Below are 16,779 nucleotides of genomic sequence, written 5' to 3'. Positions count from 1 at the left end.
ATCTATCTATCACTCTGTCTCCCGCCCTATCTATCTATCTATCTATCTATCTATCTATCTATCTATCTATCTCCCGCCCTCTCTCTCTCTCTCTATCTATCTATCTATCTATCTATCTATCTATCTATCTATCTATCTATCTATCTATCTATCTATCTATCTATCTATCTCTCACTCTGTCTCCCGCCCTCTCTCTCTCTGTATCTATCTATCTATCTATCTATCTATCGCCCTCTCTCTCTATCTATCTATCTATCTATCTATCTATCTATCTATCTATCTATCTATCTATCTATCTATCTATCGCCCTCTCTCTCTATCTATCTATCTATCTATCTATCTATCTATCTATCAGTCTCCCGCCCTCTCTCTATCTATCTCTCACTCTGTCTCCCTCCGTCTCCCTCCCTCCCTCCCCCTCCCTCCCTCTCCCTCCCCCTCCCTCCCCCTCCCTCCCTCCCTCCCCCTCCCTCCATCTCCCTCCCCCTCCCTCCGTCTCCCTCCCTCCCTCCCCCTCCCTCTGTCTCCCTCTCTCTCCCTGTCTTCCCCCCTCTCCCTGTCTTCCTCCTCTCCCTGTCTTCCTCCTCTCCCTGTCTTCCTCCTCTCCCTGTCTTCCTCCTCTCCCTCTCTCTTCCTCCCTCTGTCGCACTCTGTCTTCCTCCCGCTGTCACCTCACCCCCTGCTCTCACTCCCTGCTGCCCTCCATCACCTCACCCTGCTGTCCTCTGTCACCTCACCCTGCGCTGAGACGGCTTCCAGGGAACGCACAAGGTCGCCGCACCCAAGTACTTCACAGGTCTTTTAAAGACCATTCACTTGTTAATGAGACTTTGTTGTATTTCACCTCTTCTTAGCGCCCCTGCATCTCCACTCAATCAGAGGGGAGATGCAGGGGCGCTAAGAAGAGGTGAAATACAACAAAGCCTCATTAACAAGTAAATGGCCTTTAAAAGAATCGCCCGGCCTCACAGCTCCGCGCTGCTGTAACCGGCGGTGTTCGCTGACAAGCACAGGGCACAGGCACTATGTCTGCAAGATCCGCGGGCCGCTGACGGCCCGCGGGCCGTACTATGAGTACCCGTGAATTAGAGACTCTCTTACAACATCTGCCAGACCAATACAAAACCCAGGCAAATGATCTAATTCAGGAGGGAAAGCTCATTTCAAATGCAGCAATGAAATGTGCACTTGACTCCGCAGACACCGCCTCTAGAGCAATTAACACAAGTGTGCTCCTTCGACGACATGCATGGCTACGCATCTCAGGCTTTAAAAACTACCATACTTAGTCAGCCATTCAATCAGGAGCAGCTCTTTGGGCCAGCAGTAGACGCTGCACTGGAAAAAATGAAAAAAGACACAGACGGCTAAGTCCATGGGAGCATTACAATCTCCCCAACCACGTGGGTCCTTTCGGCGCTCCTTCTATAGAGGAGCCTCCAAAAATATAGGAACGAACACCTCCTCAACATTTAAAACCGCCACACACACATCCCCCCAGTAGAGGATATTTTAGAGGCGGATACAGGGTAAACAACAACAAAGGGCGAGGTCAAGGTAATAATAACACTCGCACCTCCCCTGCCACAAAACAGTGACTTTCCTCCACTCCGCCCAGACCATTCCACTCCGGTCGGGGGAAGACTGACACAGTTCCTACCTGTCTGGAACTCCATCACAGACAGGTGGGTAAGACAAATTATCCAGTATGGTTACTGCCTGGAACTCACAACTACCCCCCCCCCCCGCATATACCACCCAAACAGCATCCCATGTCACAAGACACTCCTCAAACAGGAGGTCCTCTCATTGCTTCAAAAGCACACAATAGAACCAGTTCCTTTACAACATCAGGGTACAGGGGTATATTCCCTCTACTTCCTAATCCCCAAAAAGGACGGGACTTAAGACCAATACTCTACCTCAGACCCCTAAATCTGTATATCAATTCAGATCATTTCCACATGATCACTCTTCAACAAGTGCTCCCACTACTGCAACAAGGCGATTTCCTTACCACACTAGATCTCAAGGACGCCTACTTCCACATTCCCATACATCCTGCCCACAGGAAGTATTTAAGGTTTGTGGTGGACGGACAACACTACCAGTTTGCAGTCCTCCCATTCAGGGTAACAACTGCACCCAGAGTATTCACAAAATGTCTAGCAGTAGTAGCTGCACATCTCAGATGACAACAAATCCATGTCTTCCCGTATCTAGACGACTGGCTAATAAAAGCCAAGTCATTTAACAAGTGTGTCCTACACACTCACCAAACTATCCAAACTTTACACAACTTGGGATTCACAATAAACTATCCCAAATCTCACCTCCAACCTGCTCACATACATCAGTATCTGGGAGCCACAATAAACACCTCCACAGCCCGAGCATATCCCAATCCAGCCAGGATAGCCAATATGCAAGCTCTTATCGCAAAATTCCAAATCCAACACTCTCTTCCAGCAAGAGTGTTCATGCAACTCATAGTCATGCATCTTCATTGTGCCTTATGCAAGACATCAAATGCGTCCCTTGCAAGAATGTCTAGCACGTCAGTGGAACCAGGCTCACGGACAACTTACGCATCTGGTGTTGGTGGACAGCCGCACACATTGCTCTCTCAAATGGTGGAACATAACAAACCTCTCCAAAGGGCGGCCGTTCCTAGAGCCTCTTCCACAGATAGTGCTGACAACGGACGCATCACTCACAAGATGGGAAGCCCACCTCCTTGGCCACACCACTCAGGGCAAATGGACCACTCAACAAAAAATGCACCATATCAATTACCTGGAGTTGCTAGCAGTGTTCCTAGCACTAAAATCATTCCAAATACATCTCCAAAACAAAACTGTCCTCATTCGGACAGACAACATGACAGCCATGTATTGCATACAGAAACAAGGAGGCACACATTCTCTCCAGCTGTCCCAGCTCGCACAGAACATTTGGAGATGGGCCATTCCCCAGAAAATATACCTACTTGCAGAACACCTTCCAGGGGTTCACAATCAGATTGCCGATCTGTTAAGTCGACGGACTCAACAAATCCACGAATGGGAACTACATCCCCAAGTTCTAATACCCTTTTTCCAACAATGGGGCCATCCAGACATAGATCTGTTCGCCACACACGAAAACGCAAAATGCCCAACCTTCGCCGCCAGGTTTCCCCACCCGGAGTCAAAAGGCAATGCAATATGGATGAACTGGTCAGGCAGATTTTCGTACGCTTTTCCGCCTCTCCCACTCATTCCATTAGTGGTACGCAAGCTCAGGCAACAGTCTCTCAAACTGATCTTAGTAGCTCCAACATGGGCACGCCAACCTTGGTTCCCAACACTACTGGAACTCTCGCTAGTGCCCCACTAAAAACTGCATCTCTCCCCGTCCTTATTAACCCAGAACCATGGAGAAATCAGACACCCAGATCCAGGTCAACTGAACTTGGCAATCTGGCTCCTGAAGTCCTAGAGTTTGGTTATCTCAACCTACCACCAGACTGCATGAATATTATAAGGGAGGGCAGACGACCTACCACTAGAGCCTGCTACGCTGCAAAATGGAAAAGATTTGCCATTTACTGCACTAACAATCATATAAACCCACTGGATGCATCCATCCAGGACATAATTTGCTACCTGCTACACTTGCAAAGATGTAATTTGGCATACTCATCCATACGTCTCCACCTAGCAGCATTAGCAGCCTACTTACAAAATAGACAACACTTGTCACTCTTTAGAGTGCCTGCGATCAAAGCCTTCATGGAAGGACTAAAAATAATTCCTCCCATATTACCACCCTCTCCAGTGTGGAATCTAAACATTGTTCTTACAAGGCTCATGGGACCCCCATTCGAACCTCTGCATAAATGCGAATTACAGTTCTTCACATGGAAAGTGGCTTTCCTTATCGCTATCACATCCCTCAGGAGGGTGAGTGAAATCCAGGCTTTAACCATACAAGAACCATTCTTACAATTACACCGTAACAAAGTGGTTCTTAGAACAAACCCGAAATTCCTTCCAAAAGTCATATCTCCGTTCCATCTTAACCAATCAGTAGAGCTACCAGTGTTCTTCCCAAATCCCGACTCGGTAGCTGAAAGAGCTCTTCATACCTTAGACGTCAAAAGAGCCCTTCTGTACTACATTGACAGAACCAAATCATTCTGCAAAACAATTGTTCGTTGCTTTCTCACCACCACATAAAGGCAACCCCATTTCCAAATCTGGGATAAATGTATCCAAATATGCTACCACAAGGCTAAACGCACACTAACGGATCCCCCTAGAGCGCATTCCACACGCAAAATAGGGGCTTCCATGGCATTCTTAGGAAACATTCCCCTAGAAGATATTTGTAAGGCAGCCACATGGTCTACAACACACACCTTCACTAAACACTATTGTGTTGACGTGCAAGCAAAGCAACAAGCTTCTGTGGGTCAGGCTGTCCTTAAAATTCTATTTCAAACTGCTGCAACCGATACAGGTGAACACCGCTAGGGGAGATACTGCTATATAGTCTAGCCTAAGTGTGTGATCTGCAGCTCATATGCCTCGAACGGAATATGCTACTTACCAGTATGCATCTGTTCTTGGCATGTAGAGCTGCAGAGTCACACACGCCCACCCACCTCCCCGGGACCTGTATCTGTTCCAGCCTTGTCTTACTTAGACAACACACATGGACATCTCTCTCTTTTCTACAAACTCCATCATTTCCCATATGGCGAAAAACAATCTGACGATGGAGTTGATGCCCATGCGCACTGTCGTCCAAGGGAGGAGTCACCTACCGCGTGACCAAAGACTTCTTCCGAAGACAACAACAACCTGCAAGCATCCGAGCCCAACACCAGATGGCGATCTACTATCCTAATTGTGTGACTCTGCAGCTCTACATGCCAAGAACAGATGCATACTGGTAAGTAGCATATTCCTTTAAGATGATCAGTGGTGCTGAGAAGAGGAGCATTTCCGACAACAAAGAATGTTAAATTGAGGCTCTGCATTAGACAGTACCCATGATTAACAGCTGCTTGTTTATTTTGGCGCATCACCTATAATCAGCTACTAGAATGCTACAAACTTCAAGAGACCATTATTGATCAAGTGCGATATCTATTCCAAGACCAGTATGTTATGTTCTAGGAGTTTTAAAAAGCATTCGATTGCCACAATTGGTGTCCTGGAGCTATGTCTCAAAGTTTCTTATGCTGCACTAGTTATGCTACTGTCATCAAGAATGGTGCCTGTTTCCTAATGCCTTGAACCATTCGTTGCCTGTTTGTGATCCTGCTCTGTCTTCCTTTGCATTCCCTTATTAATTTTCGGTGGCTTGCCATTGTTTATCAAGCCCCAGCAGCCTGTGTGAGATTTTTCCAGCAATTGCTTTAAAGCAGTAGTAAAGAGGGGTTCAGGATATCAGTAGTTGCTGTCATATAATTTACTTGTCAGAGAGCAACATTTACTCTCTACTCCTTTTTCTGGGCAGGTAATTTATGGAGACACAGACTCTGTAATGTGTAAAATGGGCGTGCAGACCGTGCAGGCGGCTATGGAGATAGGACGTGAGGCAGCTGAGTGGGTGTCTAGTCACTTTATCCCACCTATCAAGCTAGAATTTGAAAAGGTAAGTACTTGATCTGCTGCTGCTGCTGTTTGTGGGCTTCTCTTTCTTATTGCTCTTCAAGCAGCTGTCTTGACTGAGGTAAAGTGGCAAGGTGCTGGTCATAATTCCCAATTGTCTTGTGATTCTTGCCTATAGGTGTACTTTCCTTACCTGCTCATCAACAAGAAGCGTTACGCTGGCTTGTACTTCTCCTCCAGCTCCGATACCCATGACAAGATGGACTGCAAGGGCATTGAAACAGTGAGGAGGGACAATTGCCCTCTGGTGGCCAATCTCATCAACACCAGCCTACAGAAACTACTGATTGACAGGTGACGATAGGAGGGTGTTGCTAAGGGACACTACGGGGTGGGTCCTCTACATCAGAGTGCTAATTGACAGGTGATCGTCTTGGGGGTGAAGGACAGGTTGTCCTTAGTAAGACCATGCTCCAAGAAAAGTTATTTTTACCAGTAATCAAAAGATGAAACTGGTTTTGATGATGCCATCACTGGTGGTAGGGCTGGTTGGAGCTTCATCAATATAGGCTTTCAAAATATTTTTTGAGTGACTGTAGAACATTGTATCTTTTATGTACCAGCTCTATGAGTATTAGACAACCAGTATTAATTTTGTAGCATGAACATACAGTTTCACTTGCGGTATACTATTACAGTATCTTGTGGTTGGGCTCCAAATTGCATCTTTTTTGCTAAAAACAAAAATGGTGGTATTGACTATAGGGTTGTAGCATCCAATACTTGGAGAGATCTTTGAATGCCAGGATGAACAAAGTCCGTTGGCGACACTTGCTGGATGACGAGTGGCAGTTACACCCTGCGGTGGTGCAGGGTGTCTTTCGGCAACTTGACTCAATCTATTCACCACCTCCGAGAGCGTGTAATGTTTACGCTTTTTCACTTTACATTTGGCCAGTAGGCTCTCTGTCTGAGACTTATTCCGGCTAGAGTGGAGCATGGGACTTCTATATGCCTTCTCGCCACTGCCTGTCCTGACTCGAGCGCTGAATAAGATCATAAATGACTAGGCTGAAGTCCTCTTACTGGCTCTGGATTGGGCCAGGAGATTATGATGCGTGAACTTCTGAGCATGAACATCTGTCTTCCGATATGGCTTCTGCTTGGAGGACCTTCTGTCGTAGCAGCAGGGCAGGGTCTTGCACCCAGGTCTGTGCAATCTGCACCCCCAAGTATGGGAGGTTGAGCATTGGCAATTGATTTCCTTTTATATTCCTTCCGAAGTCCTCAATGTGATTTGGTAGGTAGGGACCCTTCCACAAGTTTGTGTCGCAACTGTTAGACGGCCCCATTTCATTCTGGTTTGTTTTATCATTTGCCCAGCAAGGACTGCAACGGGCTCTGTTAAAGGTTAGTTGTTGGGCCTTACATCCTTTTTATGTTTTCTTGGACTAGAGTCCTTATTCAAATCACTCCTTGTGATGAGATTTCCAAAAGGTTTTTAATATAATGCCAGAGTGTGGCTTAAATGTGTTTCTTACTCTCCTATTGTGTACCCCTTTTGAGCCACTTCATAGGTGTACTTTACACCTCTGGTCTGTGAAAACGCTATTTCTGGTTTCAATAATGTCAGCTAGTTGCATGTGTGAGGTTCAGGCACTCCTGGTCCAGCTGCCTTATCCAATATTTTTTCCAAACAAACTGGTGTTGAGAACTCATGCATTTGTGCCTAAGGTAGTGATACCTTTTCATGTCAGACAAGCAATAGCGCTTCAAGCATTTTTTGTTTCACTTCACTCTTCGAAAGAGCAGAGGAGACTTAATCGACATTATCCTAAAAGAGCACTCTGTTTCTACCAGAGATCATCGGGTGGACGATTGGCTTCTTGTGAGATTTTCAGAACCAAAGAAAGGCAAGGAGGTACAGAAGCAGACCATCTGAAGCTGGATAGCCCTCTGTATTAAGATCTGCTATGTGTTGGTCAAGAAACCGCCTCCAGAAGATATGGAAAAAAAACAATTGATGGACAGAATGCAGAACAGTGTCATACATTCACCCCAGTATAGAGATCTGGGCCTTAAATCATTTGTTTGTTTGCTCACCATGCCATTCCAGTTTGAACTCGGCCATATGCAAATCAGTCTTGCACAGAGTCAAGCCCGAACTGCCAGGCCAGGTCCTCCCTGGACTGGAACCAAGCATCCTAGGACCGGTTTCGGGTGTTTCACCCATCTTCAGCCAGGATAGCTTGACTCCAGTGGCATGGCGAGTATGGGACCCATGTCTGGGCATACACGTCACACTCGGGTGTCAAATGCAAAAACAATTGATGCACAGAATGCAGAACAATGTCATACATTCACCCCAGTACAGAGATCTGGGCCTAAATCCATCGTTTTCTTGCTCACCATGCCATTCCAGTTTGAACCCAGCCATATGCATATCTGTCTTGACTCTGTGCCCAATGGGAACAGTCCAGCCCAAAGTGCCAGGCCAGGTCCTCCCTGGACTGGAACCAAGCATCCTAGGACCGGTTTCAGGGTTTCACCCCTCTTCAGCCAGGGTAGCTTGACTTCAGTGGCATGGCGAGTACGGGAAGCCACTTTTCCAGAGCCAACCCACTCCTACCAGCGGCAGCACCAGGGTTGTCACCAACAAGATGACCAGGGTTGCACACTGGGCTCCTTAAAATGGAACAGCTCCAAAGTCTGAGGCAGAGGCACTCCCAGTAAGGGAGCCACTACCTCTAAAAACTAACTTACCTTGTGTGTCCCTCCCCCCCCATCACACTACACCTGTTAGGGGGAAACTTCAAAGGGTTCTTTCCTGTTGGGAGGAGATCACCATAGATCGTTGGGTCCTACCCATCACTGAGCCTGGCTGCTGTCTGGAGCTCATTTCAACCTCGCCAAACATCCCAACCCACACCCTTGGAATAGAAATCTCACATTACTACAAGAGGATGTTTAGGTGCTCCTATTCAAGATATCCATGGAGCCAGTACCCCTTCAGCACCAGGGTAAAGGCGTCAACTCCTTATACTTCCTCATTCTTAAAAAGGGCTTCCTTAGCCGATCCCCGGTCTCTCAACAGATACATCCTGTCGAACATTTTCACATTGTCACCCTACAGTATGTTATCCACTAAATGCGGTAAGGCAACTTAGTGGCAACTCTAGACCTGAAGGACTCCTACTTTCCCATCCCAATTCTTCTGGTTCATCTGCTTTACGTGTGCTTCATGGTAAGAGGTTACATTATCAATTCGAAGTCCTATCTTTCGGAGTCACCATGACCCAAAGGGTTTTCACCAGCAGTCTAACAGTTGTAGCCACCCACCTCTGGAGGGAGGCAGTAGCTCATGTCTTCCCCTACATAGATGACTGGCTGATCAAGAGCACAATTAGACATGACTGCCTTACTCAAACTCAGGCTGCAATTTCCCTCTCACTCAGCTTGGGGGGAGGTGGGGGGGTTACAGTAAACGCAATCAAGGCACACTTGGAGCCACTCCAAATTCGGCCATTTTTATGGGCATTCCTAAACGTAGTTATGAGCAAAGCTTACCCCAGTGCTCAGTAGAGGCATTCCTGCAGCTTCTCTCTCTTTTTCAGGCACTTTATCTACACACAGTTCGCACTGTTAGACGCCTCCTCGGAAGGATGGCCTCATGCATTATCTTCGTGCCTCACACACGACTCCATATGCATCCTCTTCAGGAGTGCTTTTCGAGTAAATAGTCACAAGCTGAAGGTCACTTAGATCTAGTGTTGATTGGACCAGCACCCATCCCGTTCTGAGGTTGTGGAATAACAACAGTTTGTTGCGGGCAAGGCCTTTTGCAGACCCAGTTCTGCAGTTGACCATCACCACAGACTCATCTTAAGCCAGCTAAGGAGCGCATCAGCGAACTGACAGTCCAGGGTCTGTGGCCACCTCATCAACTGGATCTCCACATCAACCACTTGAAACTTTTAGCCATTCATCTAGACAAAACCATTGTCCGAGAAATGTAGGTCAAGATGGTTGTGGTGCACACACGCACAACTTTGCCAGTGCTCTGTGGATGAACCAGTCAAGAATCTTTGCATACCCTTTTCCTCTTCTCCCACTTCTACTGTACAAGCTTTGGAACCTGAGACAATCCTTCCTCACCCTCGTAGCTCCAATGTCGGTCAGACAACCATGGTTCTCAAACCTTCTAGAGAGGACCATCATCACCCCTTAGGAGAAGCTCACCAACAGGCCGGACCTTCTCACACAAAAGCCACACTCTCAGACCCCATGCAGCTCAACCTACGAATTTGGCTCCTGAGGTCCTAAAGTTTGGTGACCTTACCCTACCTCAAGAGTGCATGGAGAGAGACAGACAGACAGACACACACACACACACACACACCCCACACACACATCCCACACACACACACACCCCACAAACACACCCCACACACACACACACCCCACACACACACACACACACACACCCACACCACATAAATCCTCTTATCCCTACGGAACAAGATATTATCTGCTACCTTCTTCATCAGCGTTAGTCTACACATTGATTTGGCTACACCAAGCTGCTGTCGCTGCATAAATGCAGATCAGGGAACACTCCTCACTCTTTAAAATCACTGTTATTAAAGCTTTCAGGTAAGGCTTTTAACGTGTCCTCTCACAGAAGGTACTTCCTGCCACTATCTAGACTCTCAATATTGTCTTCACAAGGCCTATGGGACCCCCAGTTGAGCCACTGCATTCTTGCCCTATGCAGGTTTTCTCCTTCCTTGTAGACATAACATCCCTTAGACGTATCAGTTGACTACAGACACTCATATTGCTGGAACCATTTATACAGGTCCACAATGACAGTGATTCTCCGAACCAATCTTGAATTCTTACCTAAGGTGCTCTCCCCATCCCACCTTAACCATAGTCGAGCTCCCAGTGTTCTTTTCACGACCTAACTCTGTAGCTGAGAGAGCATTTAACACTTGATGTCCAGTGTGCTCTCCTGTATTATATAGATAGCACCAGTCCTTTCGTAAGACACAGCAGCATGTTGTTGTCTTCTCACAGCCTCATAAAGGTCATCCCATTTCTAAGGCAGGGATTGCCAGTTGGATTGTTAAATGCATCCGAATCTATTATGTTCAAGCCAAAAGAACCCTACCTTCCCACCAAAGGCAACAATCCACCCGCAAGCAAGGCTCCACTGTGGCCTTTCTTGAGAACATACCCATAGTGGACATCTGTAAAGCTGCTAAACGGTCTACTACTCACACATTCACAAAGCATTGTATGAACATTCTTGTAAGGCAACAAGCTAGAGTTGGTTTCATTGTCCTCAGGACGAGTCCAGTTTCAGACCTCCGCACCATCCACTAGCTAGCAACCGCTTAGGGAAATACTGCTGTTCGAGGCATATGAGCTGCAGATCACACACTGAGGATAAGATCGCCATCTGGTGTTGGGCTCGGATGATTGCAGGTTGTTGTTGTCTTCGGAAGAAGCCTTTGGTCACGAGGTTGGTGACTCCTCCCCTGGACAACAGTGCGCATGGGCATCCACTCCATCGGCAGATTGTTTTTTTCCGCCATTGGGTTCGGATGAACTTTTTTCCGCTCCAGCAGAAAACTTCCAGCAATCGATTTAACTCTTTAATCTTCATTCCATCGACGTCGACATCAACTCGGACCGGTTCCGGAAGCGGCTGATGGACAGGACACCCTTCAAAAAATGCCCCCAGTGTGGAGCGAAGTTCCCCCACAGTGACCACCACGAGGTTTGCAACCTCTGCCTGTCGCCGGAACACAACGAGTCCACCTGTCCAGCTTGTTCCGCTTTCCGTTCGAAGAAGACCCTCCGGGACCGAAGAGCTCGACGCCATATTATGGCCAAACCAGCTCCAGAACCGGAGGACATCTTTGCTCAAGATGTTCCCGAAGACGACACCGAAGATCTCGAGATCGTGTCCGAGGCCGACGATTCCGATGACCTCATCACTCCAGGGCAGCGTGTGAGTACCACCCCCCCTGCCCCTGCCCCATCCAAAAAAGCATTGGTCAAGACTCCGCCAGCTGGGCCCAGTCGCGACTGGAAATCCTCTTCAGAAGCCCCGCCCTCGGGCCCGGCTCCGAAGACATCTAAGCCTGTGGGTGGCTCGGGCTCGAGCAAACCTCACCTGATTGTGCCTTTAACACCCTCGGCACCCAAACACCCACTGTCGGCACCGAAACAGGCTCCAAGACCGAAATCTCCTTCGGCACAGAAACGTTCCTCGGCACCGAAGTCTCCACCGGCACCGAGACGTTCTTCAACATCGATGCCTGAAAGTCCATCGGCACCGAAAACTCAGTCGGCACCGAAAACTCAGTCGGCACCGAAAACTCAGTCGGCACCGAAAACTCAGTCGGCACCGAAAACTCAGTCGGCACCGAAAACTCAGTCGGCACCGAAAACTCAGTCGGCACCGAAAACTCAGTCGGCACCGAAAACTCAGTCGGCACCGAAAACTCAGTCGGCACCGAAAACTCAGTCGGCACCGAAAACTCAGTCGGCACCGAAAACTCAGTCGGCACCGAAAACTCAGTCGGCACCGAAAACTCAGTCGGCACCGAAAACTCAGTCGGCACCGAAAACTCAGTCGGCACCGAAAACTCAGTCGGCACCGAAAACTCAGTCGGCACCGAAAACTCAGTCGACACCGAAAACTCAGTCGGCTCCGAAAAATCCATCGGACCCGAAAAAATCATCGGCGCCGAAAACTGCGTCCCCGCCGAAAAAAGCTCATAAAGACCCGAAGCGGACATCACAGACACCACCTTCGGAGCCAGATGAACTTTTTCGACCAGATCCTACTCAGAAGCGGATCTACATCAATCCTAACACGGGACATGTGACTGCCATCCCATATAAAAAGCGGAAGCTGGACACTACACCTCCCCCAGCTCCCATACGGAAAAAGGACTGTGCTACTTCACCACTTCGTCCTTCCTCTCCTGTTTTACCTCCTAACCCGTCCCCCCCTCCTCCTCCTGATTCTCCTTTACCTTTACCATCTCCCTATCATTCACCTCCTCCACAGGATGATAATGATGACTTAGGGGGAGGGGCGGACCCTGATTTATTTAATGATCCTGTTGATCCAAACGACCCTTTTACGTTCCCAGACCCAGCACCCATGGATGACTGGTCTTATCCTATACCTGACATGCCTGACCCCACTACCTACCCCTCCAAGCCCTCCCCTCCTGATGACCACCTAGGGTTCGGCCAACTTATAAATAGGGCAGCAACATTCCACGGCGTTACAATGCACACAGACGCCCTTGAAGAGGACTTTCTCCTTGATACCTTTGAGCAGTCACAAAAGACTGTTCACATACTGCCCATGATCAAAGGGGTTATAAAGCATGCTACTGAAGTCTTTAAGGACCCTGTTCGAGCTAGGGTTCTCAACCCACGCATCGAAAAAAAGTACCGACCAGCCCCGCAAGACCCTGCATACATTAAGGCCCAGCTCCCTTTAGACTCCCTAGTCGTATCAAATGCCAGGAAGCGCGCTAACTCACAGACAACTGGAGAAACGCCTCCCCCAGACAAAGAGTCTAAGCTTTTAGAAGCCTCGGGCAAACGGGTCGCCGCGCAGGCGGCTAACCATTGGCGTATTGCGAATACCCAGGCCCTGTTAGCCAGGTATGATAGAGCGCATTATGACCAACTTGAGGACCTTATGCAACATCTGCCTGAACCTTTTAAGTCCCAGGCCTCTGACCTCATCCAAGAAGGCAAATTAATATCTAATGCCTCCATTAAATGCGCCTTAGATGCAGCAGACACTGCTTCTAGAGCGGTCAATACTAGCGTCTTACTCAGACGACATGCCTGGCTCCGTATTTCCGGTTTTAAACCGGAGGTTCAAACCGCAATTCTAGCTCAACCTTTCAACCAAGAGCAGCTATTTGGCCCTGCAGTGGATACTGCATTAGAAAAAATGAAAAAGGATAATGAAACTGCCAAGTCTATGGGAGCACTGCAGTCTCATCAAAACCGGGGTTCCTTTCGTCGCTCCTTTTATAGAGGAGGCTCCAAAAACACATCAACTGAGACCACGTCCACCTTTAAAAATTCTGGACAAACATCCCCTAACAGAGGTTATTTCCGGGGAGGTTATAGGGGAAACAATAACAAAGGTCGAGGGCGGGGCAACAACAACAACACCCGCACCTCACCAGCCACCAAACAGTGACTTGCCACCACTCCCCCCAGACCATTCCACTCCGGTCGGGGGGCGACTCCAACAATTCCTGCCTGTCTGGACTTCCATCACCACAGACAGGTGGGTAAGACAAATTATCCAGTCTGGCTACTGCCTCGAACTCATACAATCCCCCCCAAACATACCGCCCAAACAACGTCCAATGTCCTCGCATCATCTCTCTCTCCTCAAACAAGAAGTTCAATCCCTGTTACAAAAACATGCGATAGAACCAGTCCCCCTTCAACATCAGGGAAAAGGGGTATATTCTCTATACTTCCTCATTCCCAAAAAGGACAAAACACTAAGGCCCATACTGGATCTCAGACTACTAAACCAGTATATACATTCGGATCATTTTCACATGACCACTCTCCAACAAGTCCTCCCACTTTTACAACAGGGAGACTTCCTCGCCACATTGGACCTCAAGGACGCATACTTTCACATCCCTATGCATCCCGCTCACAGAAAATATCTACGATTTGTGGTAGATGGGCAACACTATCAATTTACAGTTCTCCCATTCGGAGTAACAACAGCACCCAGAGTGTTCACCAAGTGCCTAGCAGTCGTGGCAGCGCATCTCAGAAGACAACAGATCCATGTCTTCCCCTATCTGGACGATTGGCTCATAAAAGCCAATACATACCAAAAATGCGTTCTCCACACTCATCGCACGATTCAAACTCTCCACGATTTGGGATTCACTATCAACTACCCCAAATCCCACCTACAACCTTCCCACTTACATCAGTATCTAGGAGCAACCATAGATACATCCAAAGCCATTGCCTATCCCAGCACAGCCAGGATAGCCAGTATACAAAATCTCATCTCTCAATTTCAAACTCATCCATCTCTTCCAGCAAGAGTGTTCATGCAGCTCCTAGGCATGATGGCGTCATGCATCTCCATAGTCCCACACGCACGACTTCAAATGCGTCCCTTACAGGAATGCTTAGCACAACAGTGGAACCAAGCTCACGGACAACTTACCGATCTGGTGTTGGTGGACAGTCGCTCACTTCGATCACTGAAATGGTGGAACACCATCAACCTGTCCAAAGGGAGACCGTTCTTAGAGCCTCTTCCACAAGTTGTGCTAACTACAGACGCATCTCTCACGGGGTGGGGAGCCCACCTCCTTCACCATACCACTCAGGGCAGATGGACCAGCCAACAAAAACTGCTCCACATCAACCACCTGGAACTCTTAGCAGTGTTCCTAGCACTAAAATCCTTTCAAATTCACCTAAAGACCAAAACTGTCCTCATACGCACAGACAACATGACGACAATGTATTATATACAGAAACAGGGAGGGACACACTCTCTCCAACTGTCCCAACTGGCACAGCAAATCTGGAGATGGGCAATTCCCCAAAACATCTACCTGTTAGCAGAACATCTCCCAGGGATCCACAATCAAGTGGCCGACCTCCTAAGTCGCCACACACAACAGATCCACGAATGGGAACTACACCCCAAGGTTCTACTCCCCTTCTTCCAAAAGTGGGGACAACCAGACATAGACCTGTTCGCCACTCCCGAAAACACAAAATGCCCAACCTTCGCCGCCAGGTTTCCACACCCACAGTCGAAGGGCAATGCCCTATGGATGAACTGGTCAGGCAGATTTGCGTACGCCTTTCCGCCTCTCCCACTAGTTCCATTTGTGGTACGCAAACTGAAACAACAGTCACTAACACTAATACTAGTGGCTCCCACTTGGGCACGTCAACCGTGGTTCACCACACTTCTGGAACTATCTTTAGTTCCACATCAAAAGCTACGCCTCTCCCCGGATCTATTAACCCAGAACCATGGAGAAATCAGACACCCAGATCCTCAAACACTGAACCTAGCGATCTGGCTCCTGAGGTCCTAGAGTTCGGTTACCTCAATCTCCCTCCAGACTGTATGAATATCATAAAGGAAGCCAGACGACCTACTACTAGAGCGTGTTATGCCGCTAAATGGAAACGATTTGCCATCTACTGCGCTAATAATGACATACATCCATTGGATGCTTCCATCCAAAACATCATTTGCTATCTACTACACTTGCAAAGATGCAATCTAGCGTATTCCTCTATACGTTTACACCTAGCAGCCTTGGCAGCCTACTTGCAAAATAGGCAACACCTGTCCCTTTTTAAGGTACCAGCCATCAAAGCGTTTATGGAAGGTCTCAAAAGAATTCTTCCCCCAAGATTGCCACCTGCACCAGTGTGGAATCTCAATGTGGTTCTAACAAGACTCATGGGTCCCCCATTTGAACCTATGCACAAATGTGAATTGCAATTCCTAACATGGAAGGTAGCCTTCCTTATCGCAATCACTTCCCTGCGCAGAGTAAGTGAAATACAAGCCCTTACACTTGAGGAACCTTTCTTACAACTACACCGTAACAAAGTGGTTCTTAGGACAAACCCTAAATTTCTTCCAAAAGTAATTTCCCCTTTCCACCTTAACCAATCAGTAGAACTACCGGTCTTCTTCCCAAATCCAGACTCGGTAGCTGAAAGGGCCCTACATACCTTAGATGTTAAAAGAGCCTTGCTTTATTACATCGACAGGACAAAACCTTTTCGAAAGACAAAACAACTCTTTGTTGCTTTCGCGCCACCACACAAAGGCAACCCGATCTCCAAATCAGGAATAGCCCGGTGGATAGTTAAATGCATCCAAATATGCTACCTCAAGGCTAAACGTACACTTACAGTTCCCCCTAGGGCGCACTCCACGCGTAAAATAGGGGCTTCTATGGCCTTCTTAGGCAATATTCCCTTAGAAGACATTTGCAAGGCAGCCACATGGTCTACCACGCATACCTTCACTAAACACTATTGTGTTGACGTGCAGGCCAAACAACAGGCCTCCGTGGGCCAGGCTGTCCTAAAAACTTTATTT

General features: G+C 47.9%; 1 protein-coding gene across 2 annotated transcripts in view; it reads left to right on the top strand.

Moving 5' to 3' along the window:
* Positions 1-16,779, top strand: part of POLD1 (DNA polymerase delta 1, catalytic subunit) — a 509,877-nt gene that overhangs the window by 246,595 nt on the left and 246,503 nt on the right. For both annotated transcript variants that reach the window (XM_085616214.1, XM_085616215.1), the window contains exons 19-20: positions 5,509-5,646; positions 5,782-5,957. In XM_085616214.1, coding sequence (XP_085472340.1) covers positions 5,509-5,646; positions 5,782-5,957 — 314 coding nt within the window. The remainder of the gene's footprint in view (positions 1-5,508; positions 5,647-5,781; positions 5,958-16,779) is intronic.

Source organism: Triturus cristatus, chromosome 7, assembly GCF_964204655.1.
Source record: "Triturus cristatus chromosome 7, aTriCri1.1, whole genome shotgun sequence".
Lineage (NCBI taxonomy): Eukaryota > Metazoa > Chordata > Amphibia > Caudata > Salamandridae > Triturus > Triturus cristatus.
Note: the sequence above shows the minus strand (reverse complement) of the source record. Positions and strands in the feature narration are given on the sequence as shown.